At 46.9% G+C, this 24,994-nt stretch overlaps 2 protein-coding genes across 2 annotated transcripts; both read left to right on the forward strand.

Annotated features, from left to right (window-relative positions):
* The first annotated feature begins 4,105 nt into the window (after positions 1-4,105).
* On the forward strand, positions 4,106-12,107 carry LOC136367881 (cytochrome P450 2K4-like). Its single transcript, XM_066329703.1, is given in 10 exon segments — positions 4,106-4,126; positions 4,128-4,331; positions 6,503-6,665; positions 6,834-6,983; positions 7,256-7,416; positions 7,872-8,045; positions 8,525-8,666; positions 9,204-9,391; positions 9,879-10,020; positions 10,392-12,107. Coding segments are annotated over 10 exon segments (1,533 nt in total). The 3' UTR covers positions 10,580-12,107.
* A 2,333-nt stretch (positions 12,108-14,440) lies between these two features.
* CYP2W1 (cytochrome P450 family 2 subfamily W member 1) lies at positions 14,441-22,486 on the forward strand. The gene is made up of 9 exons (XM_066329705.1): positions 14,441-14,758; positions 16,274-16,436; positions 18,292-18,441; positions 18,533-18,690; positions 19,117-19,290; positions 20,264-20,405; positions 20,800-20,984; positions 21,462-21,603; positions 22,212-22,486. The coding sequence occupies exons 1-9, from the start codon at positions 14,561-14,563 to the stop codon at positions 22,400-22,402; spliced, it is 1,503 nt and encodes a 500-aa protein (XP_066185802.1). The 5' UTR covers positions 14,441-14,560; the 3' UTR covers positions 22,403-22,486.
* Positions 22,487-24,994: the final 2,508 nt, after the last annotated feature.

The raw sequence follows: 24,994 nt of genomic DNA on the forward strand, positions 1-24,994 counted from the left end.
GCATATTGCCAGGATAGTCTGGGGAATGGGGATTTCTGTTGTGGATGATTAATGAAATATTATTGTTTTGCACTTACAGGGAAATTGTATTTTCATGCCAATAAGGTCAGGGCCTTAATACGTTATGTGCTCTGTAAAGATGTACAGAGTGATAGCCCATTTTCTGTTACTGAGCCAAAACCTCATCAGTTTAGAGAGGAAACTTGTACAAATAGCAATGCTGCGCTGAGAGGTGAAACAAACCTTCATCTTAAACTGCTCACTGCAATTCTGGTACATCTAAATCCACACCTAAACCCGCATCAAGACAGGGGCCCAGAAGTAAGATGCTGGGACCTTGCTTCTCTAGATACCAACCAATCACCCTTCATGATATGCCTCAAATTTCCCTTGGATTAACAGAATTTTGGCATTATGTTGTTGAGAGAGACAGAAGCCAGAGACAAAATATCCTTGGAGCTGTGTTGAGGCACTTGATTTATCAGCTGTATTTTGAAAATCATTTATTCCTATCCCAACCTACTCAATACTCACCTCCCAGGTCAGGCTGCCTTGACTTGTTGGTGTAAATGTAGATCTGGAAGATCATGGTTGCAGCTCCAGTTATGAAGGATTTTACTGCAAATATTTTTGTAGCTATGCATATTAAAAAGTACATTACCAGCACCAAAGGCAAGGATCTCCCATGTGTTTTCTGACTGAGTGAGACTCATGGAATGGCATCTATTCAGTCCAAGAAGGAGACTTTTAAAAGCAACAAAGTTCCCAGGAACGGTAAATGCTTAACACAAGTGGGAAATACTCTCACCTTAGGCTCTGCACAGGGACAATGCATTAATCTCATGCACAGAGTTTTTTATTTTCTTCTCCCAGTGACCAGGCTTATCACATATAATCTTTCAAAACAGAATATGAGCAAACCCCCCCGAAAAAAAACAAACCAACCCACCAAAAAAAACCCCAGGAATCTCTCTTTTTTAAAAAATGCCATGAAATAAAGATTTTTAAAATATTTTTCAGAAGTCTTTCTCAAAGCAGATTTGCAATCCACACTGATTTGACAGATGAATGAAAAGAACTTAAAGAGTATTTATATAAAAATGAGCAAAGTGAACACTCGAGATACTGATCACTACCCTGTAGTGATCCTGTAGAAATACAGACTTGCAGGGTGGGAAGAAGTGGGTGTAATCCAATAAAACAATGCTATAACGATGAAAAATTGAAAGAGGTCAGAGTCGGAAAGCTTTTGATTTCTTTTTGCACTGGCATTTGTCAAGGCAAGCAAAATCCATTAGCAAGGAGCAGCCTGAGTTTTAACACATCTGGGTCTTTAAAAATGTTAATGTTTAATAGGGTGTGCTTGGGCTTTATATATCCCTGATAACAATGCATGGGCTGATAGGCATCTCTGGCAGCTGTAAAGCAGTGGCAGATCCTTGCAAGGCACACCAGCATTTGGTGTTCACTCTCATGGTTTATGATCTTATCAGCAGTCATTGACTGAATTATGGCCTCATAACAACTCTTTCCCTGCATTATCCTACAGTTACTGCAGCGCTGTTAACCTGTGTCCCATTAGAAGGTGATGTGACCTTCTCCAGATGAGCACGCAGGAGTTACTGTGGTGTTTAAGTGCAGGCTCATTTTCCAGGAGGAACTGATGAGTCCCCTGAGCTGTGCCCACAAAGTCTGCTCACCTGAGGGTGGTTCTGCCTTGGGCTGGCAGAAAGACAAAGACATGAGCTGGGAGTAACATTTTCCCCCAGTCCTGTGTGGGATCCTCACCTGCAAGCCTGTGGCTGTAGGTTGTGTTCAGGATTGCACACTGGGAGCTGAGGGAATGTGAGGGAGAAATGGGGGTGAGGGCACCACATTGTCTGTGTTTTAAAACTGCAAAGATTCCCTCCCTCTGGAGAGCTCATCCATCATTTCTCACAGGGCATCAGTCCAGCAGGCTGCGAGTCCATGGGCTCACTACTTGAGAAAGGGTCTCACCCTATATTATCACCACAGACTGAAGTCCTAGGGAAAGTGCTTTTGTTTGCTCTGGCAGCAGCCAGCTCTACTCCAACAGAGCTCTATGCAAACAGCAGCAGATTTCCTCTTTGGTACCCAACTAGCCCCACGTGGGGTTTTTTTCCCTCCCTCTTGTCGCCCTGATTCTTTAGCCTTCTGATGATTGTTTCTAGTTCTACTGGAGCTTTCCTACACATTTAACATAAACAAAGAAGATTGTTTCCATTCCAGTCTGTGATGGACTGCTGGGCTGACCACTGGGGTCAGAGAGGTGTTCCTCTCATCTCCCAATCCTTGATCAAATCCCAAATCCTATTTAAACCCCAAATCATAATAAACTGCCCTTCTTTCTCTGCTCACCTCTCAACCTGAATGAGTGTGGCTCTTTCATGTCCCTAACGGTGACACCTCTCACTACATATATAAAGTCTCAGGAGTCGCAGTAGTCACACCATTTGCTCAGAGAAGAATCTGGCGGAACAGGATATTCTTGGAAATATCTGGAAGAGGGAGGTGCAGGCCAAGACCTTATAGCTGTGCAGCAAATCTTGAGGTGGACGTGACCATCCATTGCCCTCCTTTCTGTGCCCACCCTGCCTGGTCCTCTTCTGCAGAGGAAAGTTCCCCCTTGTGCAGAACTCCACTCCTGATAACAAGCCTTGGAGAGCAGGCAGACGTGCAGGCACCTTTTTCATGTCAATCTAGTTAGACTTTATTGATTCCCCTTGCCTTTGGCTAATGTACTTTTATTATTATTAATAAATAATCATCATTTTTTCCATCAGTGTAGTCTGCACCCAGGAGCCTTGGAGAATTCTAGCAAAAGAATTATTAAACTGAAGATTTCTGAAGGGTTCAACAGCAGCACAGCTCAGTAATCTGCCAGAATCTGCAAGTAGGGACCAAAATATCCCCAGTGGAGAATATATGGGATAGAGCATCAAATCAGCTCCTTCCCCTAAAGCCACCATTTCTACAAGTGGCTCCTTATTCTTGGTCACTTCTGCTTTGTTGTCATCCCCCAAGGATGCAGAGGGTGGGGGTGGCTCTTGGAGCTGTCACCTGGGCACGTGGGCTCTTGCAGGACCCTGCCCTGGCTTGGGACATGACTCAGTACCTGCAGGGCCAGAACTGCTGCCATGTGCTCCTCCTGGCTGGCACCTCCTTGGCAGCAGCTGCCCAGGCAGCCTCCCTCCTCCATCCTCTGCTTGCCCAGCTGCAGAGTCTGATCCTGGCTCCTCCCAAGCTACAAGGATTCAGGATCTCTTTCTCAATCTAGGCAGGATTGCCTGCAGGGGACGGTTTCTCCTGGAGGATTCATGCAGCTGTTCATAAACAGAGAGAGTCATCACCAAAAGCTGAGCCAAGGCATGGCCATCCAGGCACAGTTCTCTGGGCAGTAAACTGTCAAATAGTGACTGAGATGGTTTCAGGGGCATTTTGGGATTGCTGGTAGGGGATTTCTGGGACAAAGACAATAACAATGCTAGCAATAAAAACACTGATTTGCTCAAGGAGGTGATTTTACTGAGGTGGCAGGAAAGCAAAAAGAGTCAGAGCTGTCACCTGTAAATAGATCTGCTCCTGTCAGCAATCCTGAATTAGCACATCTTCATGCAACCACCATTCCAGCTTCTCTGTGGTCAGTCTTGTCCTCCCCAAGGGTTTGCTTGCCAGGTGCACCCTGGGCCGTGCATTATTGTGGGATTTCCCTCCTGTGTCCTGCTTCCTCCATTGCATCACCAGTGGTCCAGCTGAGCCCTGGGACCTGGCACAGTGACAGCAGTCCAGCATGGGTCCTGTCCTTGAGTTCTGACCCTGAAATCACATAGAGAACAACATGTCCATAACACAGGTCTCCACTAGAAAACAAACACCTCACCCCAGCGTTGCAGATGAAATAAGAGCTTCAGATTATGATAATCCATGGTTTAGAATAAAAGAAGGTGTTTTGTTTGGCAGGAAAATTGAGTACATCTGGTCTAAGTGGACATAAACAAGTCTACAGAGCCCTTTCTCTGTGTAAAGCCACTTCCCCAGAAGGTGTGTTCAGGCAATGACAGAAGGGCTATAAAGGGACCCCAAGATGCTCATACCCTCACCTGGCTTTGGACATGGCTCTGCAGAGTCTCCTGCAGTATGTGGGCTCCACCTCGCTGCTCTGTTTGGCAGCAGGGCTGTTTGCTCTCCTTTACTTTCTCTCCAGCTCCAAGAAGTCAGTTTGCAATTTGCCCCCTGGGCCACGACCTCTTCCTCTGATTGGGAACCTGAATGTGGTGGACCTGAAAAAGCCGTTCCAGTCGCTGACAGAGGTAGGGGCTGAGCGAGCAGGCAGGGGGCAAACGTGCAATTCCTGAAAGGAGAAATGCACCTGGGGAAACAGAGATGTGGCTGTGTTTGCTTTGTGTGGAGGGCAGCAATGAGAGATGTGGCACACAGGCAGGCTGGCAGAACGACTTTACCTTCACGCACAAACACACTTGTAATTATATATATGAATATAATACACACAATTCTTTCTGTATACGCACTCGAGAGTAGACCACACACCCCTTGCAATCTATTCCAAACTGTTGGTGTTTTGAGCCCTTCAGAGGCTGCAGATAAAAGACTTGAGTTGGCCAGGCTGCTGCCATCAAGAGATGTCTCACTGCTGCCAGACCTCTAGGAAGGATGGGTGGATGGAAGGGGTGAAGCAAGAAAAGGTATCATCCCTGCAGCAGAGGGAAAGAGGATGCCCTATGCACACTTCTTCCCAAAACTAATTATATCTCTGCAATGCAAAGCACAACTCTGCCTTCCCACACACTGCCCAGGGTGGTTTGAGGACTTGATGCATGGAGTTTATATGTCTAGCTCAACAAATTGCTTTTTCTTACACAGCTCCGTGGATACTTATATTTCTAAAAGAGAAAGGGAAAAAAAGACTTAAATATTAAAAAGCCAGGGGCAATGTTTGTTTCAGAAAGTGTCTGAAGTGTTCCTGTAGGGACCTGGGGACAATTCAGTGGGAATTTAGATTTTATCCTGCTGCTGTAAGGACAACTGAGGTGTTGAGAGCTATCACAGGTGACCTGTCACATTCCCTGTGTGTGTGCTGCTTGCTACACACTGCAGTGGGGGAAAGCTGGTCCCCAGAGAATTCCTTCAGCCACTTGAACGTCTGCAGTGAGAAGGCAGTGCAGACACTGCAAAATCCTCCAGTTAGCTGTAGAAGAAGGGGCATCCTGTGCTGCCAAAATACAGAATTCCTACAGCCTGCACACAGTGCTCATCTGCCTTGATTTATGGGGCAGAGAATTGTGTGGAGATCAGTTCTGATGGGCTTCTGGTCCTGAGCTCCCATCTGATCCCGGGTATGTTTGAGGATGTGGGTATGAAACTATGAATTATTTTTGGCAGTACTGGGGGATTTTGTGGTGCAAATGTCACATGACGGCATCAGACTAATTTCCTATCATCTACCAAGAAGCTTTATTTGGGCTTTCAAGCCTGCCACATGCAATACTTGAGTAAAACCAGAGTGCATGCCAAGAAGCACTAATGCAAGGAGATGGCCAGAGGGAGGCTCGGAGGCAGCTGTGATTCCCTGCCCCTGGGTCTGCCACGCTCTGAGAGCTGCCAGGGATGAAAGAACCGGTGCTAATGTTATCTCCCAAGCCGTCAAACCACTGTTTGATGAAAACAAATTCAATTTGTCTGCCGTAATAACAGGAGCTGCTTCTAATCTGAAATTCAATTTGTGGAATCTATCTAATGCATAGAAAATGGTAAGCCAGGCACATCAGAAACAAGAAGACATTTGGAGCGGATGGCTTGCAGTGTATTTAAACGAAGCCTAAAATACCAAGTGAATGATTGGCTTGTCAAAGCCACCTTTCTGGGTAACAGATGATTCATTTTTAATTTGCTATATAAGCCTAACGCTCCTGTGACATTATCTACCAGAATACGCTTCCTAGTCGAATTCAAGTTTCTGGTGGCCAGCAAATAATTCTGTGATGACTGCAACACTACCCACCTTGCCATAATTAAAGACAAGTGCTGTCCTGAATGAAAGAGTTATTGTCTGGCTTTGTTTTTGCAGTGTTTGTGGCTTCAGCCTCAAAGGTGTGTGCACGCCTGCTTGCCTCAGGTCACCAGTGCTACAACAAACAGGCCTGCCTGCTCCAGCATTCCCTAACCAGCCTCCCAAGGTGGTATTGCTTGCCTGTTACTGCAGAACACCACAGGAATGCAATGGCACTTCACCGACTCCCCTGATAGGAGCAGTGATAGCAGACACCTTGTTGTGCAAACAGGGTGCAAGCAGAGATGCTGGCAATCGATAGCTGTTGCTCACTACTTGAATTACAGCAGCACCTGGAGACATCAGGGAGGGCTGGGAGGCTCCTTTTTGTCTAGAAGCCACTTAGAGTGGCCAGTACTAGTGTTTGAGTCCAGATCTGGCTTTGAATGAACATATTTATTCACCTTTATTCAGCTCTCCAAGATATATGGCAAGGTCTTCACAGTGCACTTTGGACCCCGGAAGGTTGTGGTACTGGCTGGATATGAAACCATCAAGGATGCCCTTTTAAATCATGCTGAAGAGTTTGGAGAGAGGGCAGAAATACCCATATTTAGGAAAATGACACAAGGAAATGGTAATTGACCTTTTGCTTGGATAAGTTTGATGATTATGAACTCTCTGTTCATTATATTCTCACAGCAGAGAGTACTGTCCTTTTACAGGTCACTTTTTGTGATCTTAGGAGGTACCAAGGTGTGTAAGAAGGTTTAGGTGCCATAAGGATGTTACACCTTTATTTTAGGCATCGCATTCAGCCATGGAGAGATATGGAAAACCATGAGAAGATTTACCTTGTCCACACTGAGAGATTTTGGAATGGGAAAGAGAACCCTTGAGAACCGAATCCTGGAGGAAGTAAATTCCCTTATCAAATATTTTGAATCCTATCATGGTGAGTGTCAAGTCTTTCCTCCAGAGACAGAGAACAGGTCAAGCAGAACAATAAAGATTAATGAAAGTTTAACTCTTAGCAAATAGTATCTTGTGGTTAAAGTTCAGCATACAGTAGGTTATTGAACCAAGGCCTTAAAACACTGAAACAGAGTTCCCTGCTATGGATTCTGGGTGGGGAATGAGTTTTCTTTGAGAGTTCAGGACTACATTTCCATAGGAAACCAGAGTGCACAGGCATTTTATCACTTGTTTTCATTGCTTGAAATGCAGGAAAACCATTTGATACAAAAATGATACTCAACAATGCTGTATCCAATGTCATCTGTTCTATATTGTTTGGAGAGAGGTTTGAATATGATGATCCAGTATTTCTAACTTTGCTGAAGCTGATAAATCAAAATACTAAGCTGTTGGGCTCCCCTATGGTGCAGGTAAGAGCTTAATTTTATGTTCTAGGTGTCAGTTTTTTGGGGGATATCTGGTTTCCTGGGTTTGTTCTCCTGGCCTCCCACACCTTGCTTCTTGAGAACAAGAACATTATCACCCGGCCTTTACAGAGCACATCTGTGGTTCTGTATCTGCAGTGCACAGATTCCCTGCATTATAGTCAGTGAAGCTTATTAGTAAAAGAAAAAAAATCCCAAAGTCTTCACAAAAGAAGCAACTTTACCCTCTATGAAGAGCAGAAGCACAATCCCAAACCTGCCTCCTTGAAGTACGGAAAGAACACTCTATTTCTGCAGGAATCCAGAGCTCCTTAGGCTGTAGAAGGGGAGGAATAACAGCCTCCGATGTCAGGGCATAGGACAAGGGACCAGCAGTGTGATTTGATACCAATATGTGTTCAAAAATGCCAATTAACATTAAGACCTCTCTTGCTCCACAGTTATATAACTTCTACCCATCCCTTGGATTTCTGTCTGGAGCTTCCAAGACCGTGTTACAAAATATCAGCGAACTGAATGCTTTTCTCCAGAAGCTCTTCCAGGAGCACAAAGAGGAGCTTAATGAAAACGACTTAACAGGCTTCGTTGATGCCTTTCTGGTGAAGCAAAACCAGGTACTTCAAAGCTAAGTCCCTTAGCTCTGCCTTATCCTTAGGGCTGGCCATCTGTCAGGGGCTGGGAGTGAGTGGAAGAACTGCAGTGAGCAGAATATATCAAAGCTCATCCTCACAGTGAGCTGTGCTGTATTTGCTCATGGCCCCACTGGAACTGCTGGTTAAAGGGATTTAGTTGTCAAGATGTCCCACGAGAGTGAAATAAGTTCCCACTCAGCAAACATAAGGAGGAGATCATCCCAAACCTTGCCACAAGAATGGTACAGTGTTAAACTGTGTTTGGATTTCTAGTATCTAGACCTGAGGATTACACATATGCTTGGGACCAAATTCCACACAGCATGGGCCCTAATGCTAGGAGACCAAATGTTTAGTTTTCCAGCACATAGAATCACAGAAAGCTGCAATGCAGATAAGACTGGTGGCAACACAGTCACATACATGGGTATCACTTGCTGTATTACCCACATGTTTTGAAGGAGTCAAAGAAAACACACACTGCATTCAGCAATGGAAACCTGATGTTTTCAACCCTGGACCTCTTTGCTGCTGGGACTGAGACTACATCCACAACTGTGCGCTGGGGGCTGCTTCTGATGATGAAATACCCAGAAATTCAGAGTAAGGAGGACAAGTCTCTTGTACAATCTTTTGTTGCATGCTTAAGGCTTTGGTTGTGGAAAGGAGTGGAACCCATTCAGTGTTGCCTAGAGTAATTATTATGAGTGCTCTGAGAGAGATAACAACCATTGACTTTACAAAGGAATTTTATTCAGCTGGTTTGCAATAAACCAGCCCAGCCAAGTGGGAGAGGCTAAGGGGCAGCCTAGAGTCACACTAAAGCTCCCCCATCACCTGCAGCTATGGGCTTACGTCACTAAAGGTCTCCTCAGGAGCTGATTCTGATCTGGTTTCTGTTGAAGGTTATGGGGTAACAAAGGTGTGTAATGACAGTCAGGCATGAGATGGACTGTAGTGACTCCATTTAGGCTGCTTTAGCTCAACAACAAACCTGAAAGAACCACACCATGACTTACCCACTTGCCCCTTCCCAGATAGTTACAGTTTTCCCTTTTCTTCATCTCTGCCAAACTGGTAGCCATTTTCAGTTGCAAGATGAGATTCTTATCAGCTTCTTAATCCTTTCCTCCCTCCAAGGAAAGATTCAGGAAGAAATGAACCATGTCATTGAACCAGGAGAGCTGCCTAAGTTGGAGGACCGGAAAAAAATGCCTTATACAGAAGCAGTAATACATGAAATACAAAGGTTTGCCAATATTGTCCCCATGGGCGTATCACGATCGACTCCCAGAAATGTGAATTTCCGGGGCTATGTGATCCCTAAGGTGAGCTCTGAGGCTGGCAGCTTATGCTGCACAGATTCCTCACAGCTGTCTTTAAAGCAGATGAAGCAACACATAAATAACTAAAGACACAGTGATGCATGGTTTAATCTGTGCTGTGACCCTTTGTCTTGCATCCAGGATAATTATTATAAACATACAATAGATTGTGGTCTGGTACAGTTGTTTGAATCACGATTAACCAGAGATTTAATTAAATCACACTGGCTTGAATCTTTTATGTCAAATATGGGACCTCTACCCTAGCACCTTTGTTGAAAGATCTGACTCTGTAAGAAAGGAATGTTTTGTGGTCCAAAAAATAAAACAGCAGTTACTGAAAACAGACAGAGCCACGATGGGGCAGAGAAACATTCCCCAGTTCTGTTTGTCATGTTCTATTTGTCTCTTCACATTAGGAAAAATAACACATTCTGGCTCAAGTAAGGGCGTGATCTCCTCTTCCATGAGTTTCTTTGATCCCTTTCAGGGTACTGAGATTATCCCACTGCTGACCTCTGCTCTGAATGACGAGTTACACTGGAAAACCCCAGATCAGTTCAACCCTTCCCATTTCCTGGATGCCACTGGGAACTTCATTAGGAGAGAAGCATTTATTCCATTCTCCATAGGTAAGAGAGGTGTGGGTGCAAGGCTAATGGCAGTTCCCCCTGATTTCAGGGAAGTATGAAAGCCAGGGACACAGAACAGAGGGTAAGGGATTTCTGGTCATTTCTCCTGTCCACCTGTAGGTAACCACCTCTTCTTTGGGAGAAATGGGAGACATGGATTTACTCACAGTCACTGAGCCATTTCATATATCTACTGACTTCTGTGTAGTTTGAGACCAAATCAGTAGCACCTCTAATATACAGAGAAAAGGAAGGGAAAATTTCCTACCTCAGCAGCCTGCTCTTCCAGACTGTACCTCCAGTTTAGAAGGTCTCAGACATCACTAAGAGTTACAGTGCTGACCATCAACTTCTCCCCTGGTTGTTTTCAGGACGAAGGGCTTGCCTTGGTGAAGGACTGGCCAAAATGGAGCTGTTCCTCTTCTTTACGGGCTTGCTCCGAAAATTTGTTTTCCAGCCCCCTCCAGGAGTGGATAAGTCAGACCTGGATCTCACTGCTGATGTCGGCTTTACCTTGACTCCCATGCCTCACCTGGTTTGTGCTGTGCCCTGTGAATGATCAAACACGACAGCATTAGAGTAGTGAGCACTTCAAGCTTTAAAGCAAATCTAGCCAGAGTGGGGAAAAGCTGTCCCTGAGCTTTAGGGGAAGGAAACACCAAGCACTGTTATTTTCTCTCAATCATGACATTCTCTCCAACAGCTCTTGCAATGTCTGTATAATGCAAACCCTTCAGACAGCTCTGAGTTCTGCTCTCAGAAACTGTGATTCATTTCTGGAACAGCACATCAGAGATGCTGTTTTCAGGACAATTTGAAAGAGTGAAACGCCTTCAGACCTCCTCTGTACATGTAACCCATCAGAGCTGTCCCCTGACAGCCTCTACGGGCAATTTCTCAGCCCAAAGTCCAAGCCCTGTAGCAGAGCTGAGTATCAATGGCCCAGCTGGAGACAAGAGACACGCAAAGGATCTGGAAATCTCCTCAAGATGGTTGTTCAGCTGAGCCTCAGACTGAGTTTCCATTGTGGGATACAACCTGCCTTATCTTTATCACAGAGCCCCAGACATAGGGGTGTAGCATGAGCTGATGCCAAGACCCAGGGACAGGACAGTTATCAGAAAACATCTAAGTGGTTTGGGAAGTGGGTTCTTTCCAACTCACACCAGGCACTTTATGCTGAACAGACCATTTATGATGGGGCCAATTGAGCAGCTTTCCACTTCTGCTCAGAAAGGCATTTCTACCACTCCCTCACCTCTCCTGGCTTCATGCTGGATCTGGCACTTGTCCAATCCCTTGTTGGGCTGTCTTAGCTCCCTAAACTGGCAGAAAACGAGCAGCCATGGCAAGGGAAGAGTTTCTGAGTCAGCGCTGCTGAATCGATCCAAGCCTGTGGCAGTGTGAGCTGGGGCTGGGCAGCAGGACTCTCCACCAGAGAGCTGGGAGAGGCTCAGCCCCCGGCTCCACTTGCACCCCAGCAGCTGTACTTGCTCTGTAGGTCTTCTCTACCCTTCACAGAGAGAAAGGATCCTTCAGGGGATGAATCAGCTGCCTTAAGGTTGTCATTTCTCACTCTCTGCACTGACTGATGCAGAGTGAACCATCATCCGCACGCTCCTAATTCCAAACTTCAGTCCCAATTACCAGGTATGTTGTGATGAATAAGGAGAGTATCGTCCATTTGACTGAAAATGGGGCAGTTATGGTAAACCTACAACATAAAACTAAAGCCACTGTCATCTAAAGCTGAGCTGTGCTGCAAATGGAAGGAAAGAAAGGAGAAATGTGGAGGGATGACAAAGTACAGTGGCTCTGGCCAAGACACTGACTCTCCTCACTAGCTTTAGTTCACACAACTAAAGGCAGCACCCTAATAGTGATTCTGCACCTTCTACTTGTTGCACTTGGGGGCTGTACCACAGGCACAGCTCAGGGAGGGCTCAGCAAGCTCTGTGACAAGGAAGCCTCTGCTGCTGCGCTTGCTCGTGTTTGTTTTGCTGTTGCTCTATTTGCAGTCTAACTATTGCAAGCCTGACCTTATCACCTACTTAATCATTAAATATTTTGTTCTGTTGCTGTTGATCTATCTGGTGTGACAGTATGAAGTTGATTTCAGGTCAAACTGATAAAGCTGGGCTGCACCACCTTCAATACCCCAGCACGAGAGCGGTGAGCACAGTGGGCAGCCTGCAGCTAGGACATGTTCAGCAGCACAAAGAGTGAGCAATTCTCACAGCCACAAACATCTCAAAGGAAATAGCTGGACTTCTAACTCCAGAAAATCACAACTGCTGTGTGAGGAAGGATGTGGCTCTGCATGGCTCCCTGATGTGGCCCCTTTCTTTCTCAAGGAACCCACCACAGTAAACACCAGCAGGAGTTATCCAAGGCTGCATTCTGGGATGCACTGCTTGTCAAGAATGGGACTGGCAGGGAAGGTGCAGAGAATTTGGGGGATTTAAGTTAAAGGATGCAGGTGTTTGAGTGGCCCAGGCTGGCTGACTGGCAGCGGTGTGGTTGCCTTTAGGAGGCTGATACCCAATGCTCCACGTCATCACCAGTACCACCCAGGTCACCAGCAGTGGCAGAATGCCACGTGGGCACGAGGGATGGAGGACAACAGGGCCACGAGCACCCTGAGGGGCCTGGCTGCCCCAGGAATGCACCCAGAGCAGTGTCAGTGCCTGGCAGGTGTTTTGTGCTGGGCTCTGTGTGCTCAGGCAGGGCAGCACGTAGCAGCGCGGCTCCGGAGCGAAACACGAAACACGAACCAGACACATTAGTGAGACAGGAATTTCTTGTCATCGCAAGACTTTTACTTACCTTTGTCATTTTAATGCATTGCACTCAGAGCCTGGCTTGAAAAAAAACCAAAAAACCACAAAACACTCCCCCTGGCTTTTCAGAGATAATTTAAGTCTCTTTCTGAAAGGCCTTTTTATGAGTTCAGAGGCTCCCAGGGCAAGGATGAAATACCAGCAGAGCAGCAGCAACACGTCACTTTTGCCCCAGGGTGCTGCTGGCCCAAGAAAACCCTGCAGGAACAAACATTTTGCCCAGGCACAGAGCATGTGCCATTGCAAGTTCTCATCACAGTGCCCACGTTCTGCATCCTGTGCCAGCTGTGATCCTTCCTGCCTGTCTTTACAGCCCCTCTGCCTCTTAGCTCATGGAGCAGGCAGGGCTGAGTCATCCTAGGCATGCTCTGGGGGAAACCATTGCCTCCAGCCCATTTCTTGGAAACTAATAAAAAAATAAATCCCAGAAATGTTGCGACACACTTCCTGCTTCTGCTTCTGGGTGGCTGCTGTGCTGCAGCATCTCCACAACACACAGGCAGCTCCAGTGAGAGCCCAGAAGCTATTCACTCCAGGACCCTGGATCAGATCCACCTCCTTCCTTGCCTTCTTTGCATCTACAAGGCTGAGGGCCCATATTTGCTGAATAATGGCCTTTATATGATCTAACCTTTGGACAAATGTACTTTTAGCCTTGTGCTTCCTCATCATGTAAGACAGCCCTTTCTTCCCTCCATGATCTTATTCCTTTGGCTGCTTATGCCAGACTTCCTCCTGAAAACCACTATTTAACCAAGTAGACCTCAATTATTTTCTACGAGGCTTAAGCCTTTATGAGGGATGCAAGTTCTAGATGTTCAGTATGTTCAACTTTAAATCATTCCATTCTCTTGTCTTGTTCCCCTTCCGGAGCCTGCTGGGTCAGCTGGCTTCATTAACTTCATTAACTTCTTCCCCTCTGTCCCTTAGAAGCTGCTCTTGCAAAAATGAAATTCTCCCAGAAGTTTCAAATCTAATTTTGTCTTTCCATTGCACTCATGAATCCACTCATGATCACTTGATCCAAGCTAATTTTCTGTGGCTAGCTATTACATGTCTTCTGCCTCAGACACAAAGTCTGAAATCACATCCCTCCCGGGCAGTTCAGAGCTGACTTGATGAAGAAGTTTATGGGCTACAACCCCCCAGGGATGGCTGGGCTTTACCATTATTAACAACCTTTGATCTCCACTTGACATCAAGAAAGCCAGAGTCTCCTGTAACAATACTGATCTTTCTCTCTAGTAACACAGAGATCTCAAATCCTACCTAAACCTGAATCTGGAGGTTCCAATAGGATCCCAAGAGCCTTTTTATTTCCCTGTGTCAGCAGAGTGCTTGGAGGGTCATAGTACTGCTAATGAAGGACCTTGAGGTCTCGGGAGGAGGAGGAGGTTATAGAGGAATGCCAAGCACCTTTTCCCATGTATATGTTCTTGCACACACATGCATGGGTTTGTAATTTGAAACTCTCTTTACTTCTGGACAGGCTTTGCAAACTGCTTAGACCACATTCTCTGAGGTGTTTAAAGAGGGTGGAGTATGCAGTATTTATTTAGGTACTCTACAAACCTTAATAAGAATTGAGTGCTTGTAGCAATTGCAGAGAGCAAACAGAGAGCCAGCTGGCAGAAACTGAACAGTGCCACTGCATTTTTATTGCTTCTAACCCCAAAACCCAGATTATTTTTTTTTTCAAAATGTCTTTTTTAATTTCATTTCTCTCTGATCCTGCATTAGTTTGTCTGCTGTGTGCAGCAGTATTATTAGCTGTAGCCTATTTTTCCGCTGGCTATAAAAATTCAGCTTTTAAATTACCTCCTGGTCCAACTCCTCTTCCGATCATTGGTAACCTGCACTTGGTGGATCTTAGAAGGCAAGATAAATCACTAATGAAGGTAGGACAAAAGAACCCTAACCCAGACCCTCATAGATTTTAAAGCTGCCTGGGATGCATCAGTGAGAACTTTTTGTCTTTTTAAATTCAAACTAAATTGTAAAGGTGTGAAAATTGCTTTATAATATCTTTCTGGGCTTCTTCTAGTCAATGTCTGTGTTTATGCAATGTAATTTAGAAGCAATCAACCATTTAAAAAAGACCTCTGGGTAATATGGGATTTCTTCATGTAATTGTGATGATGTACATGAAGTCTATAATGCTTGTGGGATTTGAAATATTAATTTGACAGCTTGGACACCTAGAAATCTTTTAAAGCATTAGGATATAACTAACATGAATTAAATTGCTTCCCTCCCCTATGGCCTGGCGAGCTGGCAAGAAGAATTCCACAATGCAGTGACCCCAAATCTGCCGCCAGATCCAGATGCTCCATTGCAAACCCCCTCTCCCTCTGGACGAATGGGATACGCGTTAAAGTCTAGACGGCAGTGCAAGGGAGAGATGGGAAAGCTGTGCTGGGGAACCGGAGTGAATTACCTGGGAGCTCCTGCGCGGAGCTGTAATTCAGACAACTCGCCCCGCGGAGGGCGGCGGGCGGTGCGCGCAGGACGGGGCTGCTCCCGCATCCCGGATCCCTGGGGCTGGCCGGGCTCACGGCGAGGGAACAGGGGCTTCAGCCGGCTGTGCGGGGCTGCTGTGACAGCAGGGCTCGGCAAACACTGCCCGTGCTGTGCCGCTGGGGCTGGCGGCTGCTGCCCGGAGCTGTTCCCGGCTGGGGACAGTTTACCCAGCGGGGCTGGGCAGACACCGCTCCGCACCTCCGCACGGCGCTTTGGAGTTACCTCCGCCTGCTTTTGTCCCTTGCTGGGCTGCGCTTGGTGTTGATTATGTTTGTCTTTGCTTTGGGATTACTGCAGAGGGGTTATCCCTGCATCTCACCTCAAGGAGAGTAAAAAATGGTGTTTGCGCTAAGCAGAGCTGGCACTGCCCGGGGTTTGTTGGTGGGCACTGATGGGTGTCCCCTTTGTCCTGTGGAAGGGACACTGCTCCTCCGGGCTAGCAGCAGGACACACGAGCGCTTTAGTACATCAGGAGCGTCAGGCCAAAGCTTTCCTCTGTGACAGCAGCATTATTTGCCCTGAATTGTCTTCTCTTCTTTGGTCTTTCTCCAGTTTTCCAACTTCAGCTGCCATTTGAAGTCCAGTCTTTTAGATGTTTTTTGGTTTGTTTGTTTTTCATTTATTTTTTCCTCAACAGCAAAACCAGATCAGTGATGCTCTGATGGGGTGGGGGCTCCTTCATGGCAAGAAGCCTGAATTCCACACATCTGTACAAAATGCCTCATGTTTGGCTGTGACAAGCTCTGGCTCACAGATGCCCCTCTGCAGGTAGTGGCTCTGCAGCCATCCCCAGCAGGATGTCAGGATGAAAAATGTCCTTTCAGACAGCAAGAGGTGCTGTTCCCTGCACGCTCCTTCCCTTCCTCACCGTCACAGCTCACCTCTTTTTTCAGCTTGCAGAAAAATACGGCCCCATCTTCACCCTCCACTTTGGCTTCCAGAAAGTTGTGGTCCTGACCGGGTACGAAGTCGTGCGAGAGGCGCTTGTGAACTACACAGAGGAGTTTGTAGACAGACCATCCATCCCAATATTTGACCAAATTCAGAATGGAAACGGTACTAGAGCAAGGAGTGGGGGGGTGGGAGGGACCCTTAGTGCCCATGATGATGATGATGATGATGATGATGATGATGAGGCACAGCCTAACTGTGCATCCCTGGTGCCCAGCTTTTAAACATCCCCTTGGGCCCTTCTGAAGCCGAGTGACAGCAAACATTTGGCTTTCCTTCCACACAATGACTCCTGGCCTTCCATCATTCCTGCTGATGCATCTGCAGCCCGTCCATATCCAAAAAGCTGAGGGGTGGGAGCAGTGAGATTTTTGAAGGCACTGTGGTAGTTCTGGGGTTAATCTCTGTGAGATGTCTGCTGGCTCGCTGTCACCACCACATTTATGAACCCTCTGCACATTTCCAGGAGACTTTGGACTACCTGGCTTGGCTGTTTGGAGCTGTTGGGGTTTTCCCTTTCTCCCACTGCCTTTGTCGTGTCAGTTCCCACACCTTTGCCTCCCCACAAAAGTTCTCAGGTTGACCAGCCTGAAACAGATTCAGGCAGAAACAAGAGGCTGAGCCTGGAAATTCCTCCCCACAAACAATCCCATAGTTTTTCCAAGGTAACTTTCCACCCCTGACTATTTCAGAGGACTTTTTGCTTTGTCCATCTTCTGCTTCATGTGAGGCTTTAGCTGGGAGAGCCAAAAGACAGCTTTATATGCTGGTCACAGGCTGAAGCTGGGCTTAGAATTAGAAATTAAATTACCCAGTTATAATGTCAATAAATTAATTTATTGCTACATAAATAAAAGGAATCGATGAAGAAAAAGGTATTTTTAGAGCTAATTTACATGTAAGCATCCCTGTGGGAGACTATCAGTATTGCATCATAAGTCCTTTCACATTTACCTTCTCAGCCCAAGTCTGAGGCACTTGAAGGTGACCCAAAGATAGAAGTTCTTAGGGGCTGTTAAGCAACAATGGTCACAAATTTTCCCATGAAATATTTTTTTCTTCAGAAAATGCCAATTTATTGACTGTGAGGATGCTCTCAGAAAAGGAATTATCCAGATGAAAGTGAATAAATTAAAGAAAAATTAAAATTTGAAGTTTAGAAATTTGCTTTGACATTTTTAAAGCAAAAACGTTTTGCTATCCCAATTAAAACTGCACTGCTTTAAAACAGAAAAGCAAACATATTTAAAAGCCCCACAACCACGATGAAGATGTGAAGTGCTGGCATCTAGCTTTTCAGCTGACCACAGTCTAAGATAGTTTTGGGATTATTGACCTGACTTTTTATTCACAGCACTCTGACAGGATGAAATACCCATCCCTGCTTGGAGGTGCTAGAGATCATCGTGGCATGAGCTCAGGAACCTCCACAAAAATGTCAGTATTTTTGCCACTGCTGAAAATACAGCACTGCTGAGAATCTCCATAAAACAATTTAGGTTTGAGGAGAGTGAATTATCCCATCCCACACAGATAAATTACCTTTATGGCTAGAATAGGATGAAGGGAGATGCTTCAGAAACACAAGGTTCTTGAGGCCCTAGACTGGCAACCAGGAAGGTCAAAAATGTCCTGTGACTGACTCAAGCCAACATCTCCCCCCAGCTCTACAGCCAACCCACACTGGTCTGAAAGCCACACCTGCCCATCTGCCACTCAGGAGAGGACTGGGGTCACTGGGCTGGGAGGGAACTTGCTTTTCCCAAACTACAGTGGGAACGGAGCTGAGAGGACACAGGGACGCGGCACACCGAAAGGGGAGACCTTCAGTCCTTAAATCCCTGTGAAAACAGGCAGCAGAAACAACTGTGGAGCTCCCTGCTCACCCAGTGCCCTGTTTGGTTTGGTGTGGGGGGCTCCTGTGTGCCTGAACCCAGCACATCTCTCACGGGCTGCCCAGGTCTGTTCTTCTCCATCGGGGAGCTGTGGAGGACCACGCGGAGATTCACCGTCTCCAGCATGCGCAACCTCGGCATGGGCAAACAGATGATAGAAGGCAGGATCTTTGAGGAGCTTCACTTCCTCATCGACATGATCAAATCCTTCAAAGGTGAGCTGGGGATGATCCCGGGGCTGCCCAGCCTCGTGTGTGTCACAGCTACTCCACATCTCACGGCTTTTCCACCCTGCTCCTGCTGCAGGAGAACCTTTCAGCCTGCCGTCCTTCAACTGCGCTCCCATCAACGTCACCTTCGTCATGCTCTTTGGGGACAGGTTTGACTACAAGGACCCAACGTTTCTCACTCTTTTAAAACTCATAGATGAAGTTATGATTCTTCTGGGATCCCCAAATTTAAACGTAAGTAACCTGTCCCACAGATAAACAATTTTTTTTTATGCTGGCACATGAGCCACACCAACCATTGGATTTACTTCAGCAGTTTTCAAATGTTCAGAACCAGCCAATACACCTAAAATGTGACAGTTCTCCATGTGCCACTTTGGTCATCAAAATCTGCTGCCAAATTCCTCTTGCCTACTTTCCTTTTGACCCATCCTGCACGTGAGTGTGGAGCTAAAATGAGAACTGAACTATGGTTATTTTAGCTTATGAAAATCTGCCGGGGAAGTCCCTGGGATGCTGAGATATTGCTACTAAAGACAAAACTCAGCTGATACACTGGCCCTTAGGAAAAAGCTGGTTGGCATGTGCCAAGGTGATTCTGTGTGATTCTATGTGGTATTTCTGCAGGCTAACACTTCTCTTTTTTAATTTCCCCATTAGTATTTCAATTTCTACCCATTCCTCGGATTTCTTTTCAAAACCCACAAGATCATGCTGAAGAAAATCGAAGATGTGCGTGCCATTTTAAGGCAATACATGAAGGCAAGCAGGGAGGATATCAATGAGAACAGTGTGAGGAGCTACATCGATGCGCTGATATTCAAGCAACAAGAGGTATTGGACTGCTTAGCTCTGTTGGCTCTTTGCAATATCTCCTTTGGATTTTCTAGCCAAAAAAGTTGCTGAGTCTTGATTTCAGTCATGCCATGTAAATCTATTGAAATCCATGCTGTTACTCCAGTGGTATTTAAATCAGATGCCAGGCTCTTAAAATCAGTACATTTTTCTATCGAAATTAAGACACAAAAGCTACTCTCAGTCCACTCCTGAAATAGTAGCCCTAATAATGTGAGATCAACTACTTGCTTCTCATAGAAAATGCATGAATTCACATGAAAGCTGACTCTGCCTTTCTTTTTATGAAAACAAATCAATTAATCATTGATACTGTTGCTCCATCAAGATGAATGATCCCCTTAAAGTACTTGAATGATAAATTATCAGTACAAGTCCTAACCCTGCCTTGCATCTTTACTTAGCAGAGGCTCGGCAGTTTCACACATCAGTTGATTTCATCCAACACAAAATATGTGGGCTCTGAGCTTTTTCTTCTTTCCAGCTGGATGCAGGCTGACCTCAGGCACTAAGCATTCTACTCAGCTATATGGAGGAGGAGTTAGCACAGTTTTAAAGGCAGAAATGGCCTGAAATGTGATTTGGAGCATTGTTGGGGATTCAAACCTGGCTTTGGGCAGGGAGAGTCGCTCAGAGGTAGGATTGAATCTGCTTCTGTTCAGGGCAGAGACCAGGCTCTTTCCAAACCTGCAAGGGTGAGTCTGAACAGCTCTGGGTTTTAGCCTGCTTCCAGGGGAGATGTGTGTTGGACCAAAACTCTCCTCCAAACCTTCCACCTGTGGTGCTCCATCTCTGGTGGACGCTGTGCATTCAAGATCAGGTCTATTTTATCACCCAGTTCACAAACACAAGACCACAGCCAGCTGTGCTGTAGGTTATGCAGCATTTCCTGAGCTTGCTGAGTACTCAGACTGGTGATTTTATGACTTTTCTTACCTCTTGTGCTTTTCAGGAGAAGAACAAGAAAGACAGCCTCTTCCATGATGACAACTTAATGGCATCCATACTTGACCTGGTCATGGCTGGAACAGAGACCATTGCCACCACACTCCAGTGGTCCATCCTGCTCATGATGAAATACCCAGAGATTCAAAGTGAGCAGCTTTTACCTACTCCATCCATGGCAAGGCTGAAATGGGGAAGAAAGAGGCCTGGCCTCAGATCCACAGCAGCTCTTTTGCCTTAAGAGCTGAATCCTAGCTCTCTTCTGTGATGAGCTCCTGCTGTAACTAGGTGCTGATCAAGTCACAATAAAATAGCCCCTTTGACTTGCTAGGATGAGTGGAGATCAGAGTATGATGCTGAGGAAACAACCCACCCACAAGCCTGAACTCAACACAGAGCAGGGAAACCCACACTGCTGCTTTAAGAATCCTCTCTCTCTTCAAACTCTGGAAAAATAGGGGTTTTTTTACCCCAAACCAAACCCAAGGAGGGAGTTGGCTTCCTTGCTGGGACACATCCCTTTTGTTTGTTTGTTCCTTCCAGGAAAGGTTCAGGAGGAGATTGGGAGAACAGTGAAGGCTGGGAGCTGGGCCACGTACGAGGACAGGAAGAACATGCCCTACACCAACGCGGTGCTGCACGAGGTGCAGAGGTTCATCACCCTCCTGCCACACGTGCCCCGCTGCACTGCTGTGGACACCCACTTCAGGGGCTACTTCATCCCCAAGGTAGGGATCTGCTCCCTCCCAGCAACACGAAACCCTCCCCAGAGCCACTGGAGAATGGTTCCTTTAGAGGGGAACACAGGCCAGAGTCCAAACCCATCCCCAGAAGAGTTTCTGTATTGAGCCCAGTGTGTCATAGGACTCAATCCAGTCCCTCTCGTGCTCAGGATTTCCTCACTCCATGAGCAGCCCTGGTTTACCTCCTTGCTGCCTTCAGCACAGTGAAGTATCTGCCAGAGAATTTGCAGGATCTTACCTTCCACTTGAGGTTTTCACAGCACCATGAGGGGTTTGGCTTCCATCCTTGGCACTAGTGGGAAACTCTCACTGATGCCTCTCTGCTGGATGATGGGATAAAACCCTCATGGTCTCCACCTACCCCAGGTGGAGCAAATCTCCTGGGACACCAAAATCTGTGTGAGAAAATGAACCAAAACAGCACTTTGCTATTTTTTGTGCCTCTGTGTACTTTTCTTCCAGGGTATAATTGTAATCCCATCCCTTACCTCAGTGCTGCTGGATAAGACACAATGGGAGACACCACATCAGTTCAACCCCAACCACTTTCTTGATGCTGAAGGGAATTTTGTCAAGAAAGGAGCTTTCCTCCCCTTCTCCACAGGTAACTAAAGGGCTGACCTGCACAGAGCTGGGGCTGGGGCAGGGCCATTTCATTACAATACACACTAATGGTGTCTTCGTGTCTAAATACTGCCCTGAACTCAGTCAATAAGTAACCAGACAACTGAGTGGAATCAATTGTTCTGCATCTGGGTGAATGGCTGCCCTCAGAGTACAGCTCTCCCACTGCTAAATATAGCACAGAGAAGGGTAGGAAAGAAGAAACACACTCTTATCTAAAAGTGGTATGTGAGGATAAATTCCACAGGAAAAGTGATGTTCAAACTATTCCACTTTGGAAGGAGGTGGCATTCTTCTATCAGGCTGCTTTCCAAAAGAAAGGGTTAAAGATGCTGAGGGGCTGGAAGAGCTAAGGAGAGAAGAGGGCACACCACAAATGTGTAATAACCCTGTAAGATGGCTGTAGCCTGTGACAAAAGAGACCAGACAGGGACCTTTAGCAACACAGGTCCCTCTACTCCAAAATGCTTTAGTGCATTTCAAGGTTTCCCTCCTGCTCCCATTGCAACTTGTCAGATGCTAACCTGTCCATGGCAAACATTCCAGCTGGGGTTTTCCAGGAGGTGAACACTCTGCTTTCACCCGCAGGGCGACGGAACTGTATCGGAGAAAGCCTGGCCAAGATGGAGCTCTTTGTCTTCTTTGTAGGGCTGCTCCAAACATTCACCTTCCGACCCCAGCCGGGAGTTTCCGAGTCTGACCTGGACCTCACCGTGCCCCAGACGACTTTCACACTGAGGCCTCAGCCTCAGGCCACCTGTGCCATCCTGCGGGAATAACCGCAGCCTTGGCCCAGAGCTTTGGGCTCCAAGACCCCAACTTTGCCCAAACCTTTCCCCCATCCTGCCACACCACCACGTCCCCTTCCCTCTGTCTCCATCCCCTCCACAGCTCCATCCCCCAAAGGCTGCTCTTTGCTCCTGTGCTGTGGGGAGATGCAAACACAAACCACGGGGCTGACAATCACACCCCACTTCTCAAAGACAGAGCGTGCACAGGGCTGGTGAAGGCACCCAGCTGCTGGGCTGCTGGAGGGGATGCAGCCCACGGGCAACTCCCAGGCTCCCAAGGTTCATCACGTCACAGAAATCTGCCTAAAATCCTGAGGAAGGACAAGCCACAGTGTGCAGGAAGCTGCAGAAAGACACCGTGGGTGGCAGGCTTAAGCCATCCAGAGACATCTCCTGAGCTTTTCCATAGCTCACAGCAAAATCCTACCAGGATTTCACCCTGGCAGACAAGCCAAACACCAAGAGTGAAAAAACTGATGGGTTCATGGGATTTGAGGACTAAAAGTCATTTCTGCCTTGGAACAGTGTCCTGGAAGATGCCCCAGAGCCTGCAAACCTGTTCAGATAATCAAGTGCTGCCACCAAGCTCAACAGTGCTCCCCAGCTGGAGGGAAACAGGAGCTGCATTTCCAAGTTTGCAGTTTAAATCATCAGGCCACATGAGATTTGCACCAGCATCCGGTCATAAAGGGCTAATGGCACAGAAAAATAAACTACACCCACTGCTAGTTTTATGCATCTCTGTCCTTCCTGACCTTGCTAAATAGCAGCAAAGACCCTTCCCTCTCCTCAGATTTCCTGGTTAATGTTAAGAGCCTACACCAGCAGTCATTCCGGTGTTTGGGATGGTCTGGCCTTTGGAACCAGCCACACAATTCCCCGTTAATGCAGTGTAATTTCACAGTGCCTGTTTTGCACACACACGTGCACAGAGAAGGGGGATCAGGGATTAAATGAGAGCAGGTTTTGGTTGGCTTTCTTCCCTCTGTAGCTCAGCCTGGCTGTTGTGTCTGTCTGTGGCACTCTTACATGCCATCATATTCCACAGCTTTATTCCAGCTGAGGCAATTTTCCTTCCATTTATCTACCTGTGACTTCCCACTCCTCCACGTGCATTTTCTTATCATGTGCTTTACCATATTGTTTGTTTCCCCTTCATGGGAACCCAATAAAGTTTTAACCCCATGTCCTCATTACATTTCCTATGCCTGGCACCCAACTTTGCAGCAGACAGAAATGCAAACACCCTGAAACATCCCGAGCCCAGAGTAACTACAGATACCAGGTTAGATGTATCTCATGGGTGAGGAGCTCTGCATATGCTCATCCTAGTAAACAGCAGCCCAACAGCAGGCCCTCCATTACCTGCAGGGTGGTTTCACCAGGGCAAATTCCTCAGCTATGGGCTGTGAGCAGCCTTGGGGACAGCCTCAGCACTTCACTTCTTTGCCTCTTGCTTGCAGAGGCTGAATTAAAGGTTGTCATTTCAGCCTCCCTGATGTTGGTGCTGGCCCTCTGCTTTGGATGGGAAGGCAAGGAGACACAGGTAAAGAAACTGGGGGGCAAACCACTTATCAACTCTGTGAAGGAAGTCTTGGTCTTGCTGAAATACAAAGAAAGACGTTGGCCTTTGGCTTCAAAAAGACCAGGACTGTTCCTGTTTTTACCTCTTCAAAAATAGTGTGAACTCCATAGTTAGATAAGGCAGCAGTGTAGTGCCCTAGGGAACAGCACTGAGCTGGGCTCAGCTCTGTACAAAACCACTGGTGGAACCTCAGACCTGCCCCTTGCCATGGGCTCTCAGGGTCCTGGCCTTGAAGCAGGGACATGAGTCCCTTCCTCCACGGCACAGCAGCCTTCAGAGCTGCAAACATACAAGGAAAACAGGTTCCTTTGATTCCTTTGAAAACTGCATCCTACTTGTGCCTGTGTCAGCAGATGGATAGAAGTGATCCCTCCCCAGCACACGGAATTACCCAGCTGAGTGTATCTCCACTAAACAAAGTGCCTGTCTCCTGTTCATTTGCTCAGCCAAGCGATGGCAGAACATTGATTAGGACTCAGCTATCTATTTATCTAGCAGAAAACACTGGCTCTCAGAGGTCAAAATACCATTTCCACATTCCTCAGTGGCCCTGAGGGCCTTCCCTGTAGCTGCAAAACATGTTTGTGCCTCCCAGCTCCCACCTGGGTTGAAGGCAAACACCTTGGGGCAGGACAGATGTTTGTCCTGGATGTCTGGAGTCAGATCTGAACAGCAGCAGTCACTGTGTGGCTCAGGGCACTGTCCCATGGCTCAGCCTGCCACCCCAGGGCTGTGTGCTGCTGGGGCCAGGATCCCACCTGCAGCCCCTCTGCACTGGCCAGAGCAATGAGCGTGGCACACAATCTGATTTCTGCTTTATTTTTGCCACGAGATGGCACCACGATCCCTCGGAGTCACAGCCAGCCCAGCCCTGTGCTCCTCACCGGGCTGGAACACGCTGCCAGCACAAATTCGGGCTGGGGAGGAGGTCAGCACTGAGTCTTTAGGGTTTGTGCCCACCCCAGCCCAACTGCACTCACCTGCTGCAAGGGTTA

The sequence above is a fragment of the Sylvia atricapilla genome, chromosome 15, assembly GCF_009819655.1.
Source record: "Sylvia atricapilla isolate bSylAtr1 chromosome 15, bSylAtr1.pri, whole genome shotgun sequence".
Lineage (NCBI taxonomy): Eukaryota > Metazoa > Chordata > Aves > Passeriformes > Sylviidae > Sylvia > Sylvia atricapilla.

Excerpts from the sequence above, each read along its gene's own strand:
- CYP2W1 (XM_066329705.1), top strand. The coding sequence starts at position 14,561 with ATGTCTTTTTTAATTTCATTTCTCTCTGATCCTGCATTAGTTTGTCTG. Across the intron at positions 14,759-16,273 it reads AAGATAAATCACTAATGAAG|CTTGCAGAAAAATACGGCCC; the intron begins GTAGGACAAAAG and ends CTCTTTTTTCAG. Across the intron at positions 20,985-21,461 it reads GGGGCTACTTCATCCCCAAG|GGTATAATTGTAATCCCATC; the intron begins GTAGGGATCTGC and ends CTTTTCTTCCAG.